This window comes from Hordeum vulgare, chromosome 3H (assembly GCF_904849725.1).
Source record: "Hordeum vulgare subsp. vulgare chromosome 3H, MorexV3_pseudomolecules_assembly, whole genome shotgun sequence".
NCBI classification, from domain to species: Eukaryota; Viridiplantae; Streptophyta; class Magnoliopsida; order Poales; family Poaceae; genus Hordeum; species Hordeum vulgare.
This window is the reverse complement of record NC_058520.1, coordinates 498,984,651-499,004,161: the sequence shown is the minus strand read 5'-3', so window position 1 is coordinate 499,004,161 and position 19,511 is coordinate 498,984,651. Positions and strand designations below refer to the sequence as shown.

The 19,511-nt window shown below is 47.0% G+C and overlaps 2 protein-coding genes across 4 annotated transcripts; both read left to right on the top strand.

Moving 5' to 3' along the window:
• The first annotated feature begins 289 nt into the window (after positions 1–289).
• LOC123444483 (LRR receptor kinase SERK2) lies at positions 290–8,619 on the top strand. 3 transcript variants are annotated; one of them, XM_045121206.1, is made up of 13 exons: positions 290–875; positions 1,778–1,844; positions 2,269–2,390; positions 2,513–2,645; positions 4,775–4,846; positions 5,098–5,241; positions 5,330–5,401; positions 5,505–5,570; positions 5,647–5,717; positions 5,868–6,008; positions 6,380–6,721; positions 7,373–7,767; positions 7,982–8,619. In XM_045121206.1, exons 3-13 carry the CDS (start codon positions 2,324–2,326, stop codon positions 8,294–8,296), a joined length of 1,818 nt encoding a protein of 605 aa, XP_044977141.1. In that variant the 5' UTR covers positions 290–875; positions 1,778–1,844; positions 2,269–2,323; the 3' UTR covers positions 8,297–8,619. The 3 variants fall into 3 exon arrangements, with proteins under 3 accessions (XP_044977141.1, XP_044977140.1, XP_044977139.1); XM_045121205.1 differs by having other exon boundaries at positions 367–879; XM_045121204.1 differs by having other exon boundaries at positions 367–879; positions 1,769–1,844.
• An 8,252-nt stretch (positions 8,620–16,871) lies between these two features.
• On the top strand, positions 16,872–19,092 carry LOC123440289 (glutathione S-transferase 1-like). The gene is made up of 3 exons (XM_045116867.1): positions 16,872–17,144; positions 17,684–17,732; positions 18,394–19,092. The coding sequence occupies exons 1-3, from the start codon at positions 16,995–16,997 to the stop codon at positions 18,849–18,851; spliced, it is 657 nt and encodes a 218-aa protein (XP_044972802.1). The 5' UTR covers positions 16,872–16,994; the 3' UTR covers positions 18,852–19,092.
• The last annotated feature ends 419 nt before the right edge of the window (positions 19,093–19,511 follow it).

Sequence of the window (19,511 nt, the reverse complement as noted above, 5' to 3'; positions counted from 1 at the left end):
CACAGTTGATCTTACTCGTGGGGAAGTGTCAGCACAGGCGAGCCATGGACCGACGCCAAGCGAGGGTACGCGCAAAACGTGAACCAGGTAGGAACCGTCGGGACGCCATAGGTGACACTGGAAACTATAGGTGGGCACCATTTCCAAGTGGGCATCGAGCCAAGCCGAGCCAAGCATCAAGCCGAAGATAGCGCTGCCGCTTTCCCACTACGTCTCCTCGGCCCGCAAAAACGATCGTTTGCCTCGCCATCGCCGCACAGTAAACTGAACAGAAAACAGAACACGGGCAGAAAGGCGTGAGCTAACCGGAAAGCGACCTCGCAGGGACAGCGCATGGGGCTATAGCTAGCTAGCGGGGAGAATCTGCGGCGAGTCACGGAGAGGCACGCGGCGCACCGGCGTCCGAGCCCGAGCCCGAGAGCCAGCGACCCCAACCAATTCCGTCTTATCTCAAGGGATCGGAGGGCGGAAATGGAGAATCCACCAACCCAACCAAGTTGCGCCCCGCCTACTGCCTAAAATGGATTCACCAGCCGCGGCAGCGGTCCATTTCGGCGTCTGGGGGAGTCAACCGCTCGGGTCGTCCACCACCCACGTCTCCACCAGCGCACTGGCGGCGGCGGCGGTTGCGCAGGCGGGTACGGCCGCCTAGTTCCTTCAAGCGACCGAACCGAGAGAGCGCCTCCCTCCCGACCGCGACAGCTAGGGTCCCTAGCCTCCGCCGCGGCGCCCCCAGCCTGCGCTGCCCGTCCGCCAGTAGAGGAGCCCGGCAGCGCCTCCCTCCGTCGAGCAGCCGCTCCCACCTCCCTCCCTGGACCAGCCGCTCCCGCCTAGCAACGCCGCCGCCCGGAGCTACGCCGGCGACCAGTCCAGAGGCAGGTAGCCCCCCCCCCCCCCCCTTCCTCTTGCATACTCTGTGTTGTTCAGTTTTTTGTCCTTATTTCTGTGTTGGATGAGCACTTGCTGTAGATTTGGTACTGTGATAGTATAATTTTGATTATTCCTTGACGAGTACTTGCTGCATGATTTTTCCGGTGCATGCTCAAGTTTACATGTGAAAGGATTTTGCTTGATCAAGTGTTTGTGATAATGCTTCTACTGGCAAACTGTAGTTTGATTTTTCTTCTTCAGGTGAGCAAATGTATTGGTTTGAACATGTTATAGTATGACACTAGTCTAAGCAACTACCTTCATAGTGCAAAGGAACATAGAAGTAGTATCATATGTGGCATTTATTAGATTATAGACTCATTTTATGTTATCTTAGGGTAACATATTATGTTACTCTAAACACCTCTCTCCTCATTAACTACATGCCACATAAGCAAAGTTTTCTTGAAATGCGCTATGTTACTAGTTAAGTTACTCCCACTATGACCAGCCTTATCTGCACCGTCTTGACCTGAAATCAAAGCTTAGCAGCAACATGCAATTTGAGAGAGCAGGAGCTTTGTCTTGGTTATACTGGCCGAAATTGGGTAACATATTAGTACTAGTGTATTGTTGGCATGATAGATGTCCCAAATCTTGTTTATGATTGGGAATATAGTGGTACCGTTACGCTGTGTTGTTGATTCTAACAGTCAGATGTAAATTATTGGCGTTTAAAGTGATTGTTTCGCCTTTTGCATGCTAGCTGATTGATCTTCAGGTTCCACCTTTTGTGTTATGCCATGATAGACGTACAATTAACAAATGATTTGATTTGCTGCCCCATTTTCATTTTACACTTGCTAAAAGTCTAATTCTGTCCCTTTGGAACTTGGAGTTGGAACAGGGCATCAACATTGTCAATTGGAGAGGCTTGGAGCTGTTTCGGCATCCATAGTAGAGCAAACAAGAAGGTAATCTGCTGTTCCTTGCTTGTATACATATATTTTTTGTGATTTTTTTTTGTAAAACTTATACATGTATTGGCGGTTTTCCAAAATGAGGAATTTACGTATCCGTATCGGCCCGCTACTGATACACGTATCCTTATTGGTGCATTAGGTGCTGTAGATATCAATTGCATCTGATAGAAGTAGAACAACTACCTAGAGATGCTATCTCTATGTACAATACTTGAATTCATGTCTTCAAGACAAGTGAATTTTGATTTGTACTGGTTTACGCTGTAGGCAACCATCTTCTTCTCTGATGATAGTGTACTTGAAATATACATGCTTTTGTTTTTCTTTTATCGTGTGCTCCACACTGATCTGATTTTATTTAACGAGGTAGCCTATGGATTGCTGCTACTGTTATTAATCTGTGCATATTTTCTAGCTGGGCAACTTCTCATAAGGAAGTCAATTGGTGCTACAGTGGCAATAAAGGAAAGATGGAGCTGATCGGCATCATTATGACTTTGACATTTCTGCTCTCATTTGCAGCGTCTGATCGCCAAGGTCCACTTGCATGTCTATCATCTGTATAGTCATTCCATCCTTTTGGAGCACATTCACAATCATGGATAGTTAAGCAACACATTTTCTTATGATTAACAAGGAAATATCTTTTGTTTCCTTAGGTGATGCATTATATGATATGAAAATGAAGCTGAACGCTACTGGCACACAGCTTACAGATTGGAATCAAAATCAAGTGAATCCTTGCACTTGGAATTCTGTTATTTGTGACAGTAACAATAATGTTGTGCAAGTGTAAGTTGCCGTTGTGGATCTCTCATCACTTTGCTTACTTTGTGTACTGCCAATATTTTCCCATAGATCATGTAGCTAGAAGCTGGGATTTATTTCGTTAGCATTCCATATCCATTTCTGATTAGCTCTTACGATTTGTACAACAAGTCCAAGTATTATTTGAGGTGCATCTATTTTTGAAACAGAGGCAAAAGATTTGCCTCAAACACTAATTAAAAGGAGGGTTTGGAACATAAGAGGAACCAAACTATATTAATACAAAACACTACTCCCCCAGCAATTAATTACTCAAATGCTTCGACCCCGCGAAGACCCAAAGCTTTGCCTTCCACTTAATGTTTGCCAAAATAATTAGTGCCTGCATAGATTTCTTTCGGAATACTCATGCGTTTCTCTTATTCCAAATGGCCCAATTGGTGAACATTATGAGGGATGCCATCGCCTTGCTTTGTGTAGCCGTGTTGATCCACCAATTTCCGGTAGAATGATGAGTCGCTTATTTGGGAGGGGTCAATGTCCGCGAGTCCTAACCAATCCTTGAGCATCCGCCAAACCCTCAACATGAATCGACATTTGAAGAAGAGGTGAGTTGCGGACTCGTACTCATGCTTGCACAAAAGCAAAGGTCACAATTTTGGCAACCATGCTGCTCCAAGCGGTCAGCCGTTCACACCCTATTTTGGATAGCAAGCCATGCAAAAAAAAAACCTTTGGGGGAGCCTACACTTTCCAAATGACTTTATTCATTGGAGTGAGGATAACTCCCAAGAATTAAGCCTAGTATGCTGCCGCCGCCGAAGTATTCCCCGTTAGAAGAGAACTTCCAATGGATGGAGTTGTCAACATCCTCGTTCAAAGGAACTTGAGCAAGATGAGACCAAAGCTTGACGAATTCGGGGACGTGGTTCCAAGAAAGACCATTGCTCATGTCAATCACTTTTATCCAAGCATCCTCGTTCATGGCCAAGCTGACTTCCCACTTTTTGGCTTGGAGGCTTTGAAGATGAGCGGGGCGATGTCTTTTCGCTTGTACCATGCAACCACATGGGGTCCCAAAATGGAGTCATGTTCCTGTTTCCAGTGGTGATAGTGGTGGGTGGGCCTGGAAGCGGTCTCCCAATTAACCTTGCACTTTCCACCCGTCACCTTATCGGTCCTCCCCCAGAGAAATGCTCTCAACCTTGTTAATACTTTTGAGGGCGGGCGGGATGACAAGCAGCGTGATGTGGTGGATCGTTTGCGAGTTGAGGATCGATTTCACGAGAACCCCATGACCCGCCGAAGTGATGTTCATGCTCTCCCGAGGAATGAGCTTCACCGTGATTTTGTCCTCGTGTTGAAAGTCTATCCGCCTGCGCTGCCACACCGAGTGCGGCAAGCCTAGATATCTCGCATGGAAGGCAGTGCATATGGCAGGCAGCCCCTTGAGGATGTTCTCCAAGTCCAAGTGCCCACACCAGATAGGCACAACCGAGCTCTTGCGGAAATTTGTTTGCAGCCACGTCACCTCACGAAACCCATGTAGAACACGAGCAAGGTTTTGGATATCTTCCTTTATCGGCGCCACGAAAACAGCCGTGTATTCCATGTATAGGGATGACCTGAAGATAGTGCCACATCCCCAGATTTTATGGAGGAGGCCAAGCCTTCTGGCCAAGTCGAGAATTTGTTGTAGCGGGTCGATGGCAATGACGAAAAGCAACGGTGATAGCGGTAGCGGATCTCCTGGTCTAAGACCCTGGCCATGCGTAATCGAAGAGCCCGACACCCCGTTGAGAAGGATCCTCGATAAAGAAGAGCCAACGAGGGTGGCAATCCAATCCTGAAGTCTGCTAGGGAAGCCTCTCCGCTGAAGAATGTCATATATATACTCCCAATGCACCGAGCCAAAAGCCTTCCGGATGTCGAGCTTGAAAAGGAGGGATGGAGTTTTGTTTCTGTGAAGATGTCGGGCATGGTTCCTAACATACTCGTTATGAAACTATATGACAAACACATATATACCTCCATTTTCTATATTTGCATTGTAACATTTGTTAAGCCTCCATATGGTTCCGTTTACCGTGTTATTCATATTTTTTACTAAGACATTCAATTTTATCATGAGTTAACCTGATACCCTCCTGCAGAACATTGGCTTCTATGGGGTTCACTGGAGTTCTGTCGCCAAGAATTGGAGACCTTGAGCATTTGAATGTTCTGTAAGTGTACTCGTCTAGAGCAATAAAATATCTTTTAGATGTTAAGTGGTTGTTGTGATGGAATAGCTACTGTATCTTGCTCTCTTTTTGCTGAAAAGACCACTCTATATCTCTATCATATGATTCTATAGGAACAGGTGTGAGAAATGCTGACTACATTTCTATGCTTGCTATATGAAGTGATGATCGTATTGTGTCATGTGATCACATTCTCCAACTTTTGTTAATCTTTGCGGTGCATGACATTGCAGGTCCTTGCCTGGTAACAAGATTACCGGTGGCATACCCGAGCAGCTTGGCAACCTATCTAGTTTGACAAGCTTAGATTTGGAAGAAAACCTGCTGGTTGGAGAAATCCCAGCTTCTCTTGGCCATCTTTCGAAGCTCCAACTCTTGTATGTATCAGAATTGTTACTCCTTAATTTCATGAACATCAATCATTTAACATTCCCTGATTCCCATTCATCTTTTGTTCGTAACCAGGATACTAAGTCAAAACAGACTAAGTGGAACTGTTCCTGATACACTGGCAACCATCTCAAGCTTGACGGACATGTAAGCAGTAGACTAGTAATATTAATATTCGTCCACAAGAGCTCATATCTAATTTTTCTTAATCTCCTATCATATACAACTAATTTCTTTCTTATGATGGCAGTCGGTTGGCCTACAATAATCTCTCCGGTCCAATACCTGCTCAACTATTTCAAGTTGCACGTTACAAGTATGAGGGGTCATTGTAACATTTAATTCCATGTGTGTTAATTAGAAGGTCTAACAAAGGTTCATTTCTTTCACAGCTTTTCTGGGAATAACTTGACTTGTGGAGCTAACTTTGCTCATCCTTGTGCATCAAGTGCGTCTTACCAAGGTAACCAGCCATATTTTCTTTTGTTTTTCCCCGGGTCATATTTTTCTGTTCTGCAGTGTACACGTGTCAAATAGTACAAAATGCAGAGTGTTGATTTGATGTCTGTAAAATGATTTTGAGGCATATGCTAATTTTACCACTCTTTAATAGGTGCATCCCGTGGTTCGAAAATAGGCGTTGTCCTTGGAACAGTTGGTGGAGTGATAGGGCTACTCATAATAGGGGCTCTGTTTGTTATCTGTAATGGAAGGAGAAAAGGTCATCTGCGTGAAGTTTTTGTGGATGTATCAGGTAGTGTATATGGTGCTTTGTTTGTTTTCATCTTTTTTCCCCTGTAGTCTTGTTCATTAGCTTATTGAAACAAAAATGTGGTTTGCTGGTTTATGTATGCATACACAGGTTTTTTTTGCTACTGACATATTATGGTTACTGAACCACATGTAACAGTGTTTCTGGCTATATGGAAATAGTCTAGTATCTTTTGCAACTTCTCTGTAGAATTATCTGCGTTTTTGAGGCACAATGTCAATCTTACAAATTTGGAGTTTTCATGGGTTGCGTTGCATTGAACAGACCAATCATATGTAGCTGAATGCATTCCTCGTATGCAGAGGCCGAGAGATTTTCTTTCATTTAACTAACAAATTTGACAACTTCCACAGGTGAGGATGACCGAAGAATTGCATTTGGGCAGTTGAAAAGGTTTGCATGGCGAGAATTACAACTCGCTACTGATAACTTCAGTGAGAAAAATGTTCTTGGACAGGGGGGCTTTGGAAAAGTATATAAAGGATCACTTCCAGATGGCACTAAGATAGCCGTAAAGCGGTTAACTGATTATGAAAGTCCTGGTGGGGAGGCTGCCTTCCTGCGTGAAGTTGAGCTCATTAGTGTTGCAGTTCATCGGAATCTTTTAAGATTGATTGGGTTCTGTACAACACAAACAGAACGTCTACTTGTTTATCCTTTCATGCAGAATCTTAGCGTAGCCTACCGTTTGCGAGGTACTTTCTTTCTTCTTAACCAATCGACAAGTTGATTCATCTCCTCAATCCTACAGTTGTGCTACTCTATGAAGTTTCTCAGATCCTTCATCAATGTGCTTAAAGATTCTGTAACCGGTCTTGGACCTTCATTTAGGCTTAGTAACTTCAATTCTAATGTACTTTTAAAAGTTTAGATAGCTTCCTGTTGAAATATTTATATTTCACATGCTCAGTTTGCTTTACCAATGCAAGATGCCAGCATGCATAGACTTGTTTCTAGTAAGTAGTAAAATGATCTAGGCAGTTACTTGGCAGGCAGTATAAATCCTAAGTAAAGAATAGATAGACCAACAATTTTGCAATATCAAATAATCTTCCGAGATATACCATCTAGGTAAGTGATGAAAGAAAGGAAAAAGGCCAGAGTCAGTAAAATCCAGCATCAAGTGTTTATTAAATGATTAAAGTGAGTATGAAATGCAATGACTTGCTTCTACATCCAGAACATATTTTTTCTTAAATGTTTTTCAGTCTGCATCATTTTTGTTGTGGACATTCATTACCTTTCAGTTTACAATGATTGAAGCTATTTGTTAGTTTTTCTGTTTTCCTTCCATCTGTATACTTTTCTCTTATGTGCTCCTCGTGCTGAAATGCTGAATGGTGCAGAATTTAAACCTGGGGAACCGGTATTAGACTGGAACGCAAGGAAACGAGTGGCTATAGGCACAGCGCGTGGACTGGAGTACCTGCACGAGCACTGCAATCCTAAGATCATACACCGTGATGTCAAGGCTGCGAATGTCTTGCTTGATGAAGGTTTCGAACCAGTTGTCGGCGACTTTGGCCTTGCAAAGTTGGTGGATGTACAGAAGACATCTGTGACCACTCAAGTCCGAGGGACTATGGGTCACATTGCACCAGAATATCTGTCCACAGGGAAGTCATCTGAGAGAACTGATGTTTTTGGCTATGGTATAATGCTTCTTGAAGTGGTCACAGGGCAGCGCGCCATTGACTTTTCACGTCTGGAAGAAGAAGATGACGTGTTATTACTTGATCATGTAAGTCAACCCCACTTCCCACCCCATCTAAACTTGATTGATTCAAGCTGCTATGGAGTAAACTTTGTATATGAAGAACTCTATGGACAACAACTTAAGAGACTCTCACTTGTTGAACAAAAAGACATGCATTCTTGGTACACTAGTTAAAATAAATCCTGGACATGCCAAAGCATATGATCTAAAGCATAATTCCCGGTCCGCGAATGTGCAGGTCAAGAAGCTACAAAGGGAAGGGAATCTAGACGCCATCGTGGACCGCAACCTGAACAACAGCTTCGACAGGCAGGAGGTGGAGATGATGATGCAGATCGCGCTGCTGTGCACCCAGGGGTCGCCCGAGGACCGGCCGTCCATGTCGGAGGTGGTAAGGATGCTGGAAGGGGAAGGCCTGGCGGAGCGGTGGGAGGAGTGGCAGCAGGTGGAGGTGACGAGGAGGGAGGATTACGAGCGGATGCAGCAGCGGTTCGACTGGGGCGAGGACTCCATCTACAACCAGGACGCCGTGGAACTGTCCGCCGGCAGATAGCCGCGTCAGAGTGCGCTGCTTGCTGTAGGTAATAATGCAATTCTTCGTACTACTAGCAGAGTTAGTCGGAGTCTTGTATATTGTGAAATTTGTCGTAAGTCAGTGTTGCTGACTGTATATTCGTGCTGCCTCCATGAAAACCTTGGTTTTTGTCGCCGGTGGCACAAAAAGTAGAGATAAGATGCATGTGCTGCTGCTGGGGTGGCTTGAAATTTAAAACATTTACGTATTATATGCACCAGCTGCTTGGCGAAGCCTAGCCGTACTGTTCGGTGCAGCACGACCTTACTGTATGTAGTAAATCGATTTGTTTTGCATAGCCATTTGCCGACTCTTCATGCATCGCTCCGTATTGGAGTTGGTTCCGCTGCCGCGCATCTTGCTTTGCTCCGGGACGTGCACACCTACAGGGTACAGCAGCGCTAACTTTTGTACTGGGCAAACGAGATGGTGGGATGCAGCTGTGAGCTGTGGCTACCTGTGCTGAGTGTGTTGATGTAGGTTCAATCATGGTGAAGGTCAGATTTAAATATTGTTATTGTTTGGCTAATCAAGCGGCACATGCGCTAGCTAATTACAATTTTTTTAATCATTTTTTTAGTGTTTGGACAAATGAGTCACCAGATTGTAGCTCATAGATGATGTATCTTTGTCGTGTGATTAATAAAACTAGCTATAATGACCTTAAAAAAAAAAACCACTGCTGTAAAAAGAACTCTCGGTCACCCTACTGCTGTCACCAGAGGGACACACCTCCGCCCACATTCCACCCAATAGAAGTCGATCCTTAAAAATGCGTATAAAGAGCTCTGTAAATGGTTTTTAAGGTGTAAAATTATTCCAGACAAGACAAACCCCGTAAATAAAATTGTATCCCACAATAATTCATTTTTTTCTTTATCCTTTCAATCTGATGAGCCGTCTCCGGTTAAGGCGTGCCTCGCCCTGACGTCACGGCGTTGCTTGCCTCGCCCTCGCCTTATCCTCACGCCGCCCGTTCTCGGCCACGCATACAGTGGAGGAGGCATGCACCGTTCGTTCTCGACCACACATGCAGTGGAGGAGCCCTGCGCTGTCCGTCCCGACCGCGCGCTCCCTAGCCCGCCCGCTCATCCCTGATTAAGCCCGACATTATCCGTTGTCGTGCGTGCATTTTTTGTTGTGGCCGCGCGAGCTCCCCCATCCCTGCCCTGCTCTTCTCCGGTGTCGCCTCGTCCTGATTCGAGCCATTGGTGGCCTGCTCTGTCCTGCCCGTGGACGGCCTCGTATCGGCAGTGGAGGTCGAGCCGACCGTAATTCGGACCGGCGGCGGCAAATTCCGACATGCCACGACTTCTTTCAACCTGTGGTGACGGATTTCAACCCAATTCATCCAACATGCATTGATTTCAGCAATTAGTATTGCGAGTGGGCGCGCCTAAGAGCATGTACTATGGTTGATAAGATGATCTTTTTTAAACCTTGCATTTTATTTAGAGATCACAAAAGAAAATGTCTTACAATTGTTTTTTTGGAAAAGGAGGTTAAGACCCCGGCATCTGCATCAATCGATGCATACAACCATCTTTATTATTTATTCAACAAAGGTCTGACAAGAACATACATCAAGCCACCTGAAGCTCCCACTCACATCTACAAAACGCGATAATGTGGAGTGCTCTCACTCCCCATATCTAAAACCGGTATCGTCGCCGATCCATCCACATAACGTATTGGAACTAACAGTCGCTGCACCAGACCTAAAGCGTACACCATATGCACACGTTTTAGAAGCCGCCATCATCATCGAACTGCTGACCCATCTTCACGAGAGAAATCCGCATCATCCATGCCAGTCCGGCCATCCGTCGACGCCACCACGACACCCAACGGTGCCACCTCCCCGCGCTCATCCATCCAGACGCGAAGACTCTGTAAGATCTGTCGTGCGTAGCACCTACCGAACATGCATGACAAAGCGTAGCACCTGTCGTCCAGGCATGACCTGACATCACCATTGAAGCTCCGTGCAGGACGAAGACGCTCCATCTCCTGCCTCTGTCTTCCAGCGCTTCTCCATAAACGATGCTCCCTAGAGAGGAACGACACCGCAATGCCGCCATCGTCCGATCTGGAAAACAAGATCCTAGGGTTTCCCCTGGAGCAACACGAATGTATCGACCTCCCTGCGCTCATCCATCCAGACGCGAAGACTCTGTAAGATCTGTCGTGCGTAGCACCTGCCGAACAGACATGACAAAGTGTAGCACCTGTCGGCCAGGCATGACCTGACATCACCACCGAAGCTCTGTGCAGGACGAAGACGCTCCACCTCCTGCCTCTGTCTTCCAGCGCTGCTCCACAAACGATGCTCCCTAGAGAGGAACGACACCGCAATGTCGTCATCGTCCGATCTGGAAAACCAGATCTAGGGTTTCCCCTGGAGGAGCACGAGTGTATCGACAATAGTTATAGGACGAAGCCTTCATCAAGGTAACGGCGTAGAACACCGCCATCGTCCGCCGTCTTCTCGGTTTTCACCGGCAACTATGTCTTCCCGACTCGCAACCAGTACCGAATCCTGCGACGAGCCCGGTCACGGGATCCCAAGATCCGCCGTCACCGATGCCGCCACAAAGACCCATCACCTGGCCCGTCATCCCCGGCGGAGGGGACGCCACCAGCACCATGGTCGGATCCGGATTAGCCATCGCCGTCGCCACCGCCAAGACCGGATCCGGGCTGAACGCCGCCGCTACCACCGCCACCGGCCACGCCGAGCTCCACTTTCATCTTCTAGCCACGTCCAGCCGACCGACACGCCACGTAGTGACGAAGCCACCAATCTGGCAAGGTTTGGCTGCTGCCACACCTAACATATGCCATGTATACTAGGTTTATGCAGTACTTAATTGAAGATTTAAGTCAACCTATGTATACTAGTAACCTCTGCCACACCAATAAAAAGTTTCTGCATCCGCTACTGACGCCACGCCCAGCCAATCTCCACCCGCGCCGCCACACGTCGCCGCCGGGAGCTGATGCGTCGACGTGCCTTGGATCCGCATGACGCCGTCGCCGAAGACGCCGTCCCACGCCGCACGACATCGAACGAGGAGAAGGGTGTGACAGCCCGATGCCGACGCCCCAGAAGATTCCCATTTATTTCCGTTTTCGTGGTGTGGTTCGTTTGTTTGTCGCATCATCATTGCATCATGCACATCATCTGCATTGCATCGGCATCCCCGTTGCCGTCAGTTTTTGAAAACTTGCATCCGTTAGTAGTTGCCGGTTCTCGACGTTGTCCGTTCTGAGTCCGACCGCACTCGCACGCGCCCGCGACAACGTTCGAAACCCTGTTTTTAAAGTGTGCGTAAAGCTTTCTCTGATTGGGTTGAGATTTGACGTGCGATGATATTTTAATATAGGTAGGCCGCCTGTCAAGTTTCGTCGCAATCGGAGACCGTCCGGTACCCGAACGGTCGACCGTAGCGGCACCGTATTCGGTCTACCGTCGGACGTCTGTCGGTGTTCTAAAATTCGTGCCGCGCCGCCCGTTCTCCCTCTCGTCTCCGGATATCCTCTCTACACGGCCGTGTACCCGTTCCCGCGTGCGGAATCGTTCGAATCCGACCCCGCGGTTGGATCCGTAACGCGATTCCGGCTAGCCCTAGCCCCTCGTTTGTCTATATATAGTCCCTTATGCATTTTTAGGCAGCCAACCCCCCTCTGCCTTGGGATCCGCGCGCCTACCCCGAAACCCTAGACGCCTCCCACCAGCTCCCTCCTCCCACCTCCAGTCGCTGGGCCCGCGGAGCCCGCGTTGGGCCCGCCCGAGCCCATCTGGGCCCGAGGCTCCTGCAGCTCCTCCCGAGCTCCTCCATGGCACCGTGCTGCCCGAGCCACCGTCGCGCGCCGCCTTCCTCGCCGGAGTTTGCCCCGTTGCCAGTGCCCCGCCGCCACACCTCGCTGGAGCCCCATCCCCGCTCGCCGCCAGGCTAGCAGCCGCACCCTGGTGCCCTCTGTGCCGCCGCCATGCTCCGCCTGCCGAAGCTCGCCGGTCGCCGTGGAACCTCCCGGATCCGGTTCCTCCGGCCGCCTCCCGCCCGGATCTGGCCCCCGCGCTGCCGTCTTGGCCTCGGACTCCCGTCGGCGTGCTGCGCCATTGCTGCGTCCCGAGCAGCACGGGAGGACGACGCAGCCGCCGCGTTGACCGAAGCAGACCCGCGAAGCCTCGCGCGAGGCAGCGCCAGCGGCCGATCGAGGAGCCAGGCCAGCAGCTGGCCCAGTTCGCCCCTCCCGAGCCGGCCCAGACCAACCCCAAGGCCCATCTCCAGCAGTTCCTCTCCCTAGGCCCAAGGTGAGATTCCTGGCCTTTTGTTTTTGTTCCCCTCGCCCAGGCAGTAGATAGATTATGTTGCGCCCCTGTTAGGAACATTTAGCTTAGGATATTTCTGAGAATAAATTGTTTTCAGGAATTAGACGGATATATAAACGCGTGTATCTCTTAAACCGTTAATCGGATCGCGACGTATAGTATCTGGTTTTCATGTAGTTTTGCGCGTAGAATTCGATAATAAAACCTGCATAATTGTTTGACGTCGTTTTGCGTGCCGTATGCCTAGAAACACGTGCTGTCCTATTATGTTTCCGACCCGTATAATTTCTCGTGCGTGTCCGGACTGCCCGTATACCGTAGATTAAATGTCCATGTTTTAGGAATCATTTTTGCATGTATTTTAGAGCGGTCAATTGTATGTTTACGTGTAGGGATTTGCCGGTAATTTATTTTCCCGCGTATATGTTATTTTCTCGCATTAATGTGTGGCTTTATTTTGTGTTGCAAACCCCACATATTTTATATGTTTCCGGGGTAGAAAAATCCATGGGATTTTTATGTGCAATTAGTTTTAGCTTTTGAGTAAGTTAGTTCGCGCGATATTTTGCCGCGATGCCCTTTTGTTTAATTCGTAGGATTTATTCCGTGCTTCGTTTGAATTAGTTGTCAACTAGAGAGTTGATCTTGGATGTTTTGTTTAGCCCTTGGTATTTTTGGTTGCAATAGAAATGCAAGTTTAGGTGTTGTTTGCTTGCTCTCAAGTTGCTAGAAATAGTGCTGATTTGGAGAAGCTGAAATATTTCTAAGTCTGGAATCTGTTATATTTTGTTGCTGTCTTGTCTTGCTTGCATCTTGTGATCTGTAGCTCTTTTGAGGTTGGTCCAATGGAGTTAGTTATACCTCTTGTGTTTCTCTAGCATGCTGTAAATTTTCATGCCATTTAGAGTCCTGTAGCTATAGGTTTTGCTGCTGTCAATATAGCTTCAGGCTGAAAACTGCACTTTCATGAGGTGTTATTTTCACTAAGTCTGAAATAGTGTATGAGATGCCATTTTTGTGTCTTCTTTTCCTAGTGCTCCTTGCTGCCATGATAGTTGTTGTTAGTTGTTTGTAGTAGTGCTTCTTGCCCTCTTCCGTGCTATGCCTTGCTTGAGCTTATCGAAGTTTTGTAGCCGAAGCTGTGGGGCGTAGAAAATGCTATGTGGTTGATTTTGGTAGATTGTAGTGATTTCTTGTTTTGCTCGTAGTTTTCGAACCGTAGCTCCGTTTTGATCGTGTCCTACATGAAACTTGCTTAGAATCTCGTGTAGTTTCATTTTCTCTTGCTGGTTGCATGTGTTGAAGTGCTCGTGACCGTCGTTGCACACATATTGCATTCATGCCATCATATCTTGCGGTGCTTGTATCTTTTGACCCGTAGCTCCATTGGAGATGTTCTTTATGTGTAGATTGCTGGCCTGGACGCGTAGAATCACGTGAACCTATTTGTTTTGCTGTTTAACAACTAATTAAATGCATTAGTTCAATCTGGACAAAATTGTAAATTAACATGTGAGGTCGTTTCGGAGGTGCTATATGACATTTCCGACCTCATTTAAAATACCTAGATAGGTAGTTTATTTACGCTTCACCTCTTGCCATGTTTAGCCACATTTAATATTGCCGTGTATTTAATCGGGATAGAACTAAATAATTAACGTGGGGTTTCGTCAATATGCAACTCGTTGCATATTGAACTTCACTTAATGTGTAGTGTTTGATTGTGTGGATTGTCATGCCGTGACGTGCATGTTTTCAACTACTCATGCATCATATGTGCCTTGCATCGTGTGGTGAATCCATGTGTTGATTTGTGTTTCCGGTTTGCTTCGTCTCGATAGAGTTCCGCAACGTGCCGGATTGTGAGGACCCGTTCGACTACGTCGGTTCGTCTGCTTCACGGAGGCATTCTTCTTTCAAGCGGGATCTCAGGCAAGATGATCATTTCCCCAGATACCATTACTACCATTGCCATGCTAGTTTACCGCTTCTATCGTTTATGTCTCGTTGCCTACCACTTGTTAAATATCAGCCTCTCAACAATGCCATGATTACCTTCAACCTGTTCAACCTAGCAGACCACTGATTGGCTATGTTACCGCTTGCTTAACCCCGTGTTAGCGTTGCTAGTTGCAGGTGCAGTTGCTTCCATTGAAAACATGGGTTCCTTGTTATATCACCATATTTAAATGCTATTTAATTTAATGCACCTATATACTTGGTAAAAGGTGGAAGGCTTGGCCTTTCTAGCCTGGTGTTTTGTTCCACCTTTGCCCCCTTAGTTTCCGGCTACCGGTGTTATGTTCCATAAATGAGCGCTCCTAACACGATCGGGGTTGTTATGGGGACCCCCTTGATAATTCGTTTTAGATTAAAGCTGGTCTGGCAAGGCCCAACTTTGGTACTACATTTGCCTAAACACCCAATAAAATTGCATAGGGACTTTCCGGACCCCGAGGATAATTTAATCAACCCCCGGGCCAGTGCTCCTCATGAGTGTTGGCCCCACCTGAGCGATGTCCGGCGCCCCTCTGGTCACCCAGAGGTTGAGCCATCCCGACGTCTAGCTCATCCGCCGTGTCCTGAGAATGAGGTACGCGACTCCTATCGGGATCGTCGACACGTCGGGCGGCCTTGCTGGATTAGTTTTACCTTTGACGAGATATCTTGTGCATCGGGATTCCGGTGATGCTTTGGGTAATCTCAGAGTTGAGGTTTTCCACTAGGGAATCCGACGAGATCGCGAGCTTCGTGATTGAGGATTTCTATGCGGCTTATGGTAATTTGTGATGGACTAGTTGGAGCACCCCTGCAGGGTTAAATCTTTCGGAAAGCCGTGCCCGCGGTTATGTGGCAACGTGGAAACTTTGTTTAACACTGGTTCTAGATAACTTGAAGTTAACTTAATTAAAATATGTCAACTGTGTGCGTAACCGTGACTGTCTCTTTCGTGAGTTCCTTCTCCGATCGAGGACACGGTGGGGTTATGTCTGACGTAGGTAGGTGTTCAGGATCATTCATTTGATCAGTAGTTCACGTCCGTTATGCGTAGATCTTCCCCCTCTTGTTTCTTGTACTCGTAAGTTAGCCACCAAATATATGCTTAGCCGCTGCTGCAACCTCACCACTTAACCATACCTCACCCATTAAGCTTTGCTAGTCTTGATACCTTTGGAAATGAGATTGCTGAGTCCCCTGTGGCTCATAGATTACTACAACACCAGTTGCAGGTACAGATAAAGATTACTTGAAGCGAGCGCGTTGATTGTTCATTTGGAGTTGCTTCTTCTCCTTCTTCTTCATCGATCTAGGATGGGTTCTAGGCCGGCAGCCTGGGATAGCAAGGATGGACGTCGTTCTTATTTTCTCGTTTGTTTTCGTCCGTAGTCGGACCCTGCTCTTACTCTTGATGATTATGTAACGTACTGATGTGACTCTGATGTAGCTTGTAGCCAGTGTAAGCCAACTATGTATTTATCTCTTCTTTTCAGTACATGTACTTGTAACGATATCCATTCTTGCGACACGACGAGATGCGCTTCTATCCTCGACGAGGCCTTCGTGCCAAATTGAGTATAGGGTCGCATCTTGGGCGTGACAAAGGGAAATCCCCGCCGCCGCCTACGTCGACCGGATCGACAACGCCGACCAGGCTTTGCCCGGCCGTGTCCTTAGGCGGCAGCGAGGAAGGAGGGAGGGAGAGGAGGCTGCTGGAGGTAGCGGCTGGGGAGCCCTCCTCGTCGCCCACGGGAGCAACGTGGGAGGGTCAGATGAGATCTCCACCAAAAAAATGTCTTACAATGGTTCATCTCTTAGCCTTATCTTTAATAACTAGTTGTTCTTAAAAACGCGGTGAGACATATTGTGTTAAGAAATCATTCCTTGTCTTCTCTTAAATAAAAAAAGACAAACATTTTCTTATGAGTTCTCTCTTCTTCACCTCATTATTAGCACCATCATAAATGCCCTAAAGCTGTATTATCTACTCCATCTGTTTTAAAATATATTTTTTTATAAATTATATATGAATGTATATAAACATATTTTATAATATAGATCCATTCATATTAATTTGTATGAAGGAGTAGAATCGCGATGCGCTCGCGGACTCGCATAACGGCAGCGCGTGGCCGCATGTCCACAAAATCCGCGTCCAGGGGTTTAAAAAGAAATGAGAATTGTGCGCTCTCCCCTAGAAAATGGGAAGTGAGAAGCGTGTGCTCTCCTCTCAGGCTCTCATCACCTCCGCTTTCTCCTTCCTCAGCTACTCTCTTCTCCTCTCACCTACCCCTCCCCTGTACGATTTGACCCCCCTCAGATTGGGTCGAACAGGGAGCGCCCATGGCTCCGGTGAAGCTGTACGGCATGACACTGTCGTGGAACGTGACGAGGTGCGTGGCGGCCCTCGAGGAGGCCGGCGTCGAGTACGACGTCGTGCCCATCGACTTCGGCGCCGGCGAGCACAAGACCCCCGAGCACCTCACCAGGAACGTACGTAAGCTTACCGCCTTCAGTTTGCAATGCCCTCCATATATGCTTCTAGTCTCAAGTGGCAGGCGTTTCCGTTGCACCTGACTGAAACCCATGCCTGCCTGTTTGTTCTTATCTATGAAGACGAGCACATGCAACATATCTTAGTGACTGAAACTGACTAAAATTTCAGAAACGAAGACAATGGATGCATGATATCTTATTCACATTTGTTCGACCAACCGATCTTTAGTGTCGTAGTAAGAGGGTGTTTGGTTCGGCTTCCAGCCAGCTTCCGTCTACCGGCTTCTAAGCCAAAAGCTCCTATTTAGGGGCTTTCGGTTGCAGGTGTGGCTTTCGGCCTTGTCACAGCCGCAGCCGGAAGCCAAAGCTGCAGCTGGAAGCCCCTAAATAGGAGTTTTTGGCTTCGAAGCCGGAAGCCGGAAGCTGGCTGAAAGCCCAACCAAACACCCCCTAACTGTAACATGTGGTTCCTATTTTTCTAGAGTTGTGACATCTGACTGACGAAAACCTCACTGTCTTCATATGGTTCTCTGCAGCCCTTTGGTCAGATGCCCGTTTTGCAGGATGGGGACTTCTACGTCTGGGGTATGATGCTAACTCTTGGAGATGTGTCTCTTTTGGACCCCTCGCCAATCAAAACTCGAAAGGGCCTGACGTTCTTACATTATTGTTGCTTTGCTGTTGATGTTGCTGCCTTATTTCCCAAAAAGAATGCAAGCAGAGGATCTCCAGCACCTTATTCTTAACATTATTGTTGCTTTGCTGTTGATGTTGCTTTGCTGGCATTTCCACTTTTCCACCTTGGCTAGAATGGCACCTAGGCTTTTACCGCAAGCAGAGGATCCGCTTCACTCGAATTATTTTAAAGATTTCTTCACACATCATACTATGACGTAATGGAAAATATCAGTTTTGTGTAACGGTTAGCTGTCATTATATTAGGAGCTCCCTTGATGTTATTATTTGTATATATGTTTTCCTTGATGTTGTAGTCACTTTGGCAAGCAGACTCCCATTGTTTCGTCAAAAGGAAAAAAGGAGTACAGATTTTGGGACTTGGTTGCTACGTGAAACAATGTTTCCACTAGGCAAATAAGGATATGTTTTTCTCATTATGCCACTTATAGAAACCACTAAACCAGAGTAATCGTGGAGAATCAAACCATAGGGAAGTACAGCACAGCATCATTTCGATGAAAGGGTTTCTGATTATCACGACTCTGCTTATGTTTGTTTTCCTTGTTAGAATCGCGTGCTATTTGCAAGTACACATGCCGCAAGAACAAGCCGGAGCTGCTGAAGGAGGGCGACCTCAATGAATCAGCAATGGTGGATGTGTGGCTCGAGGTGGAGGCCCATCAGTACACCGCCGCACTGGAGCCCATTATCCTTGAGTGCCTCGTCCGTCCTATGTTCGGGCGAGCCACTGACCAGAAGACTGTCGAGGAAAACCTTGTGAAGTTCAAGAAGGTGCTGGAGGTGTACGAGGCGCACTTGACCAGGTGCAAGTACCTGGCTGGAGACTTCCTCAGCCTCGCGGACCTTAACCATGTGTCTGCTACCGCATGCCTGGCGGCTACACCCTATGCTTCTTTGTTTGACGCGTATCCGCATGTGAAAGCCTGGTGGTCGGGGCTGATGGCGAGGCCGTCCGTCCAGAAGATCGCTGCACTGAAGAAGCCATATTTTCACAATAGTGTCTAGCACAGTTTTGATCGTGATCCATGAAATAAGCCGAGTTGTATGCTTGTCTGTCCAGGCGCGTGTTGTTGTAATAATCTTTTTTTCTTGAAGTGCTATGCGTCGGCCGGCGGATCTTTAAAAAAGATCCGTCGCCTTGCGAGGATTGTGTGACGCGAGCCCTCAGTTTCTCTGCACTAGTTTCCTACAACAACACTTTTATTGTAAAAACTTCTCTTCTTTAATAAGCCCTGTCTCAAAATAAGTGACACAAATTTTGTACTAAGTTAGTACAAATTTTGTACTAAAGCAGCGACACTTATTTTGGAACGGAGGAAGCATTATGCAACAAAACCTTTGTTGTGAAAGCTCTTTTTTTCTTTAATTTTCTGTAACAAGTTCTGTGTTGCAAAACCTCTAATTCTTAAATTTTCCGCAACAAGATCCTTGTTGAAATTGAAAACACATCTCCTGCCGCATCTATTTTCTATAACAAGACCCCTGCTATAAAAATTGCAACAACATCTCCGGCAACATCACACAATCTTTTGTATCACCGTTCTGCAACAACGTTGTTGTTTTAAAAACTTGGAGTGGATGTGGAAGTTCGGCGTTGTGGTATGGCTGTTGCTATCGCTGGTAGTGCCAAGATGATGATGAGGTAGATGACGCTCCACACCGGTC

Bases quoted from the DNA above. Each gene is read 5' to 3' on its own strand.
- LOC123444483 (XM_045121206.1), top strand. From the start codon at position 2,324: ATGGAGCTGATCGGCATCATTATGACTTTGACATTTCTGCTCTCATTT. The intron at 5,718-5,867 runs GTAACCAGCCAT...ACTCTTTAATAG, and splicing joins ATCAAGTGCGTCTTACCAAG to GTGCATCCCGTGGTTCGAAA. The intron at 6,722-7,372 runs GTACTTTCTTTC...TGAATGGTGCAG, and splicing joins CGTAGCCTACCGTTTGCGAG to AATTTAAACCTGGGGAACCG.
- LOC123440289 (XM_045116867.1), top strand. From the start codon at position 16,995: ATGGCTCCGGTGAAGCTGTACGGCATGACACTGTCGTGGAACGTGACG. The intron at 17,145-17,683 runs GTACGTAAGCTT...GGTTCTCTGCAG, and splicing joins CCGAGCACCTCACCAGGAAC to CCCTTTGGTCAGATGCCCGT. The intron at 17,733-18,393 runs GTATGATGCTAA...TTTCCTTGTTAG, and splicing joins TGGGGACTTCTACGTCTGGG to AATCGCGTGCTATTTGCAAG.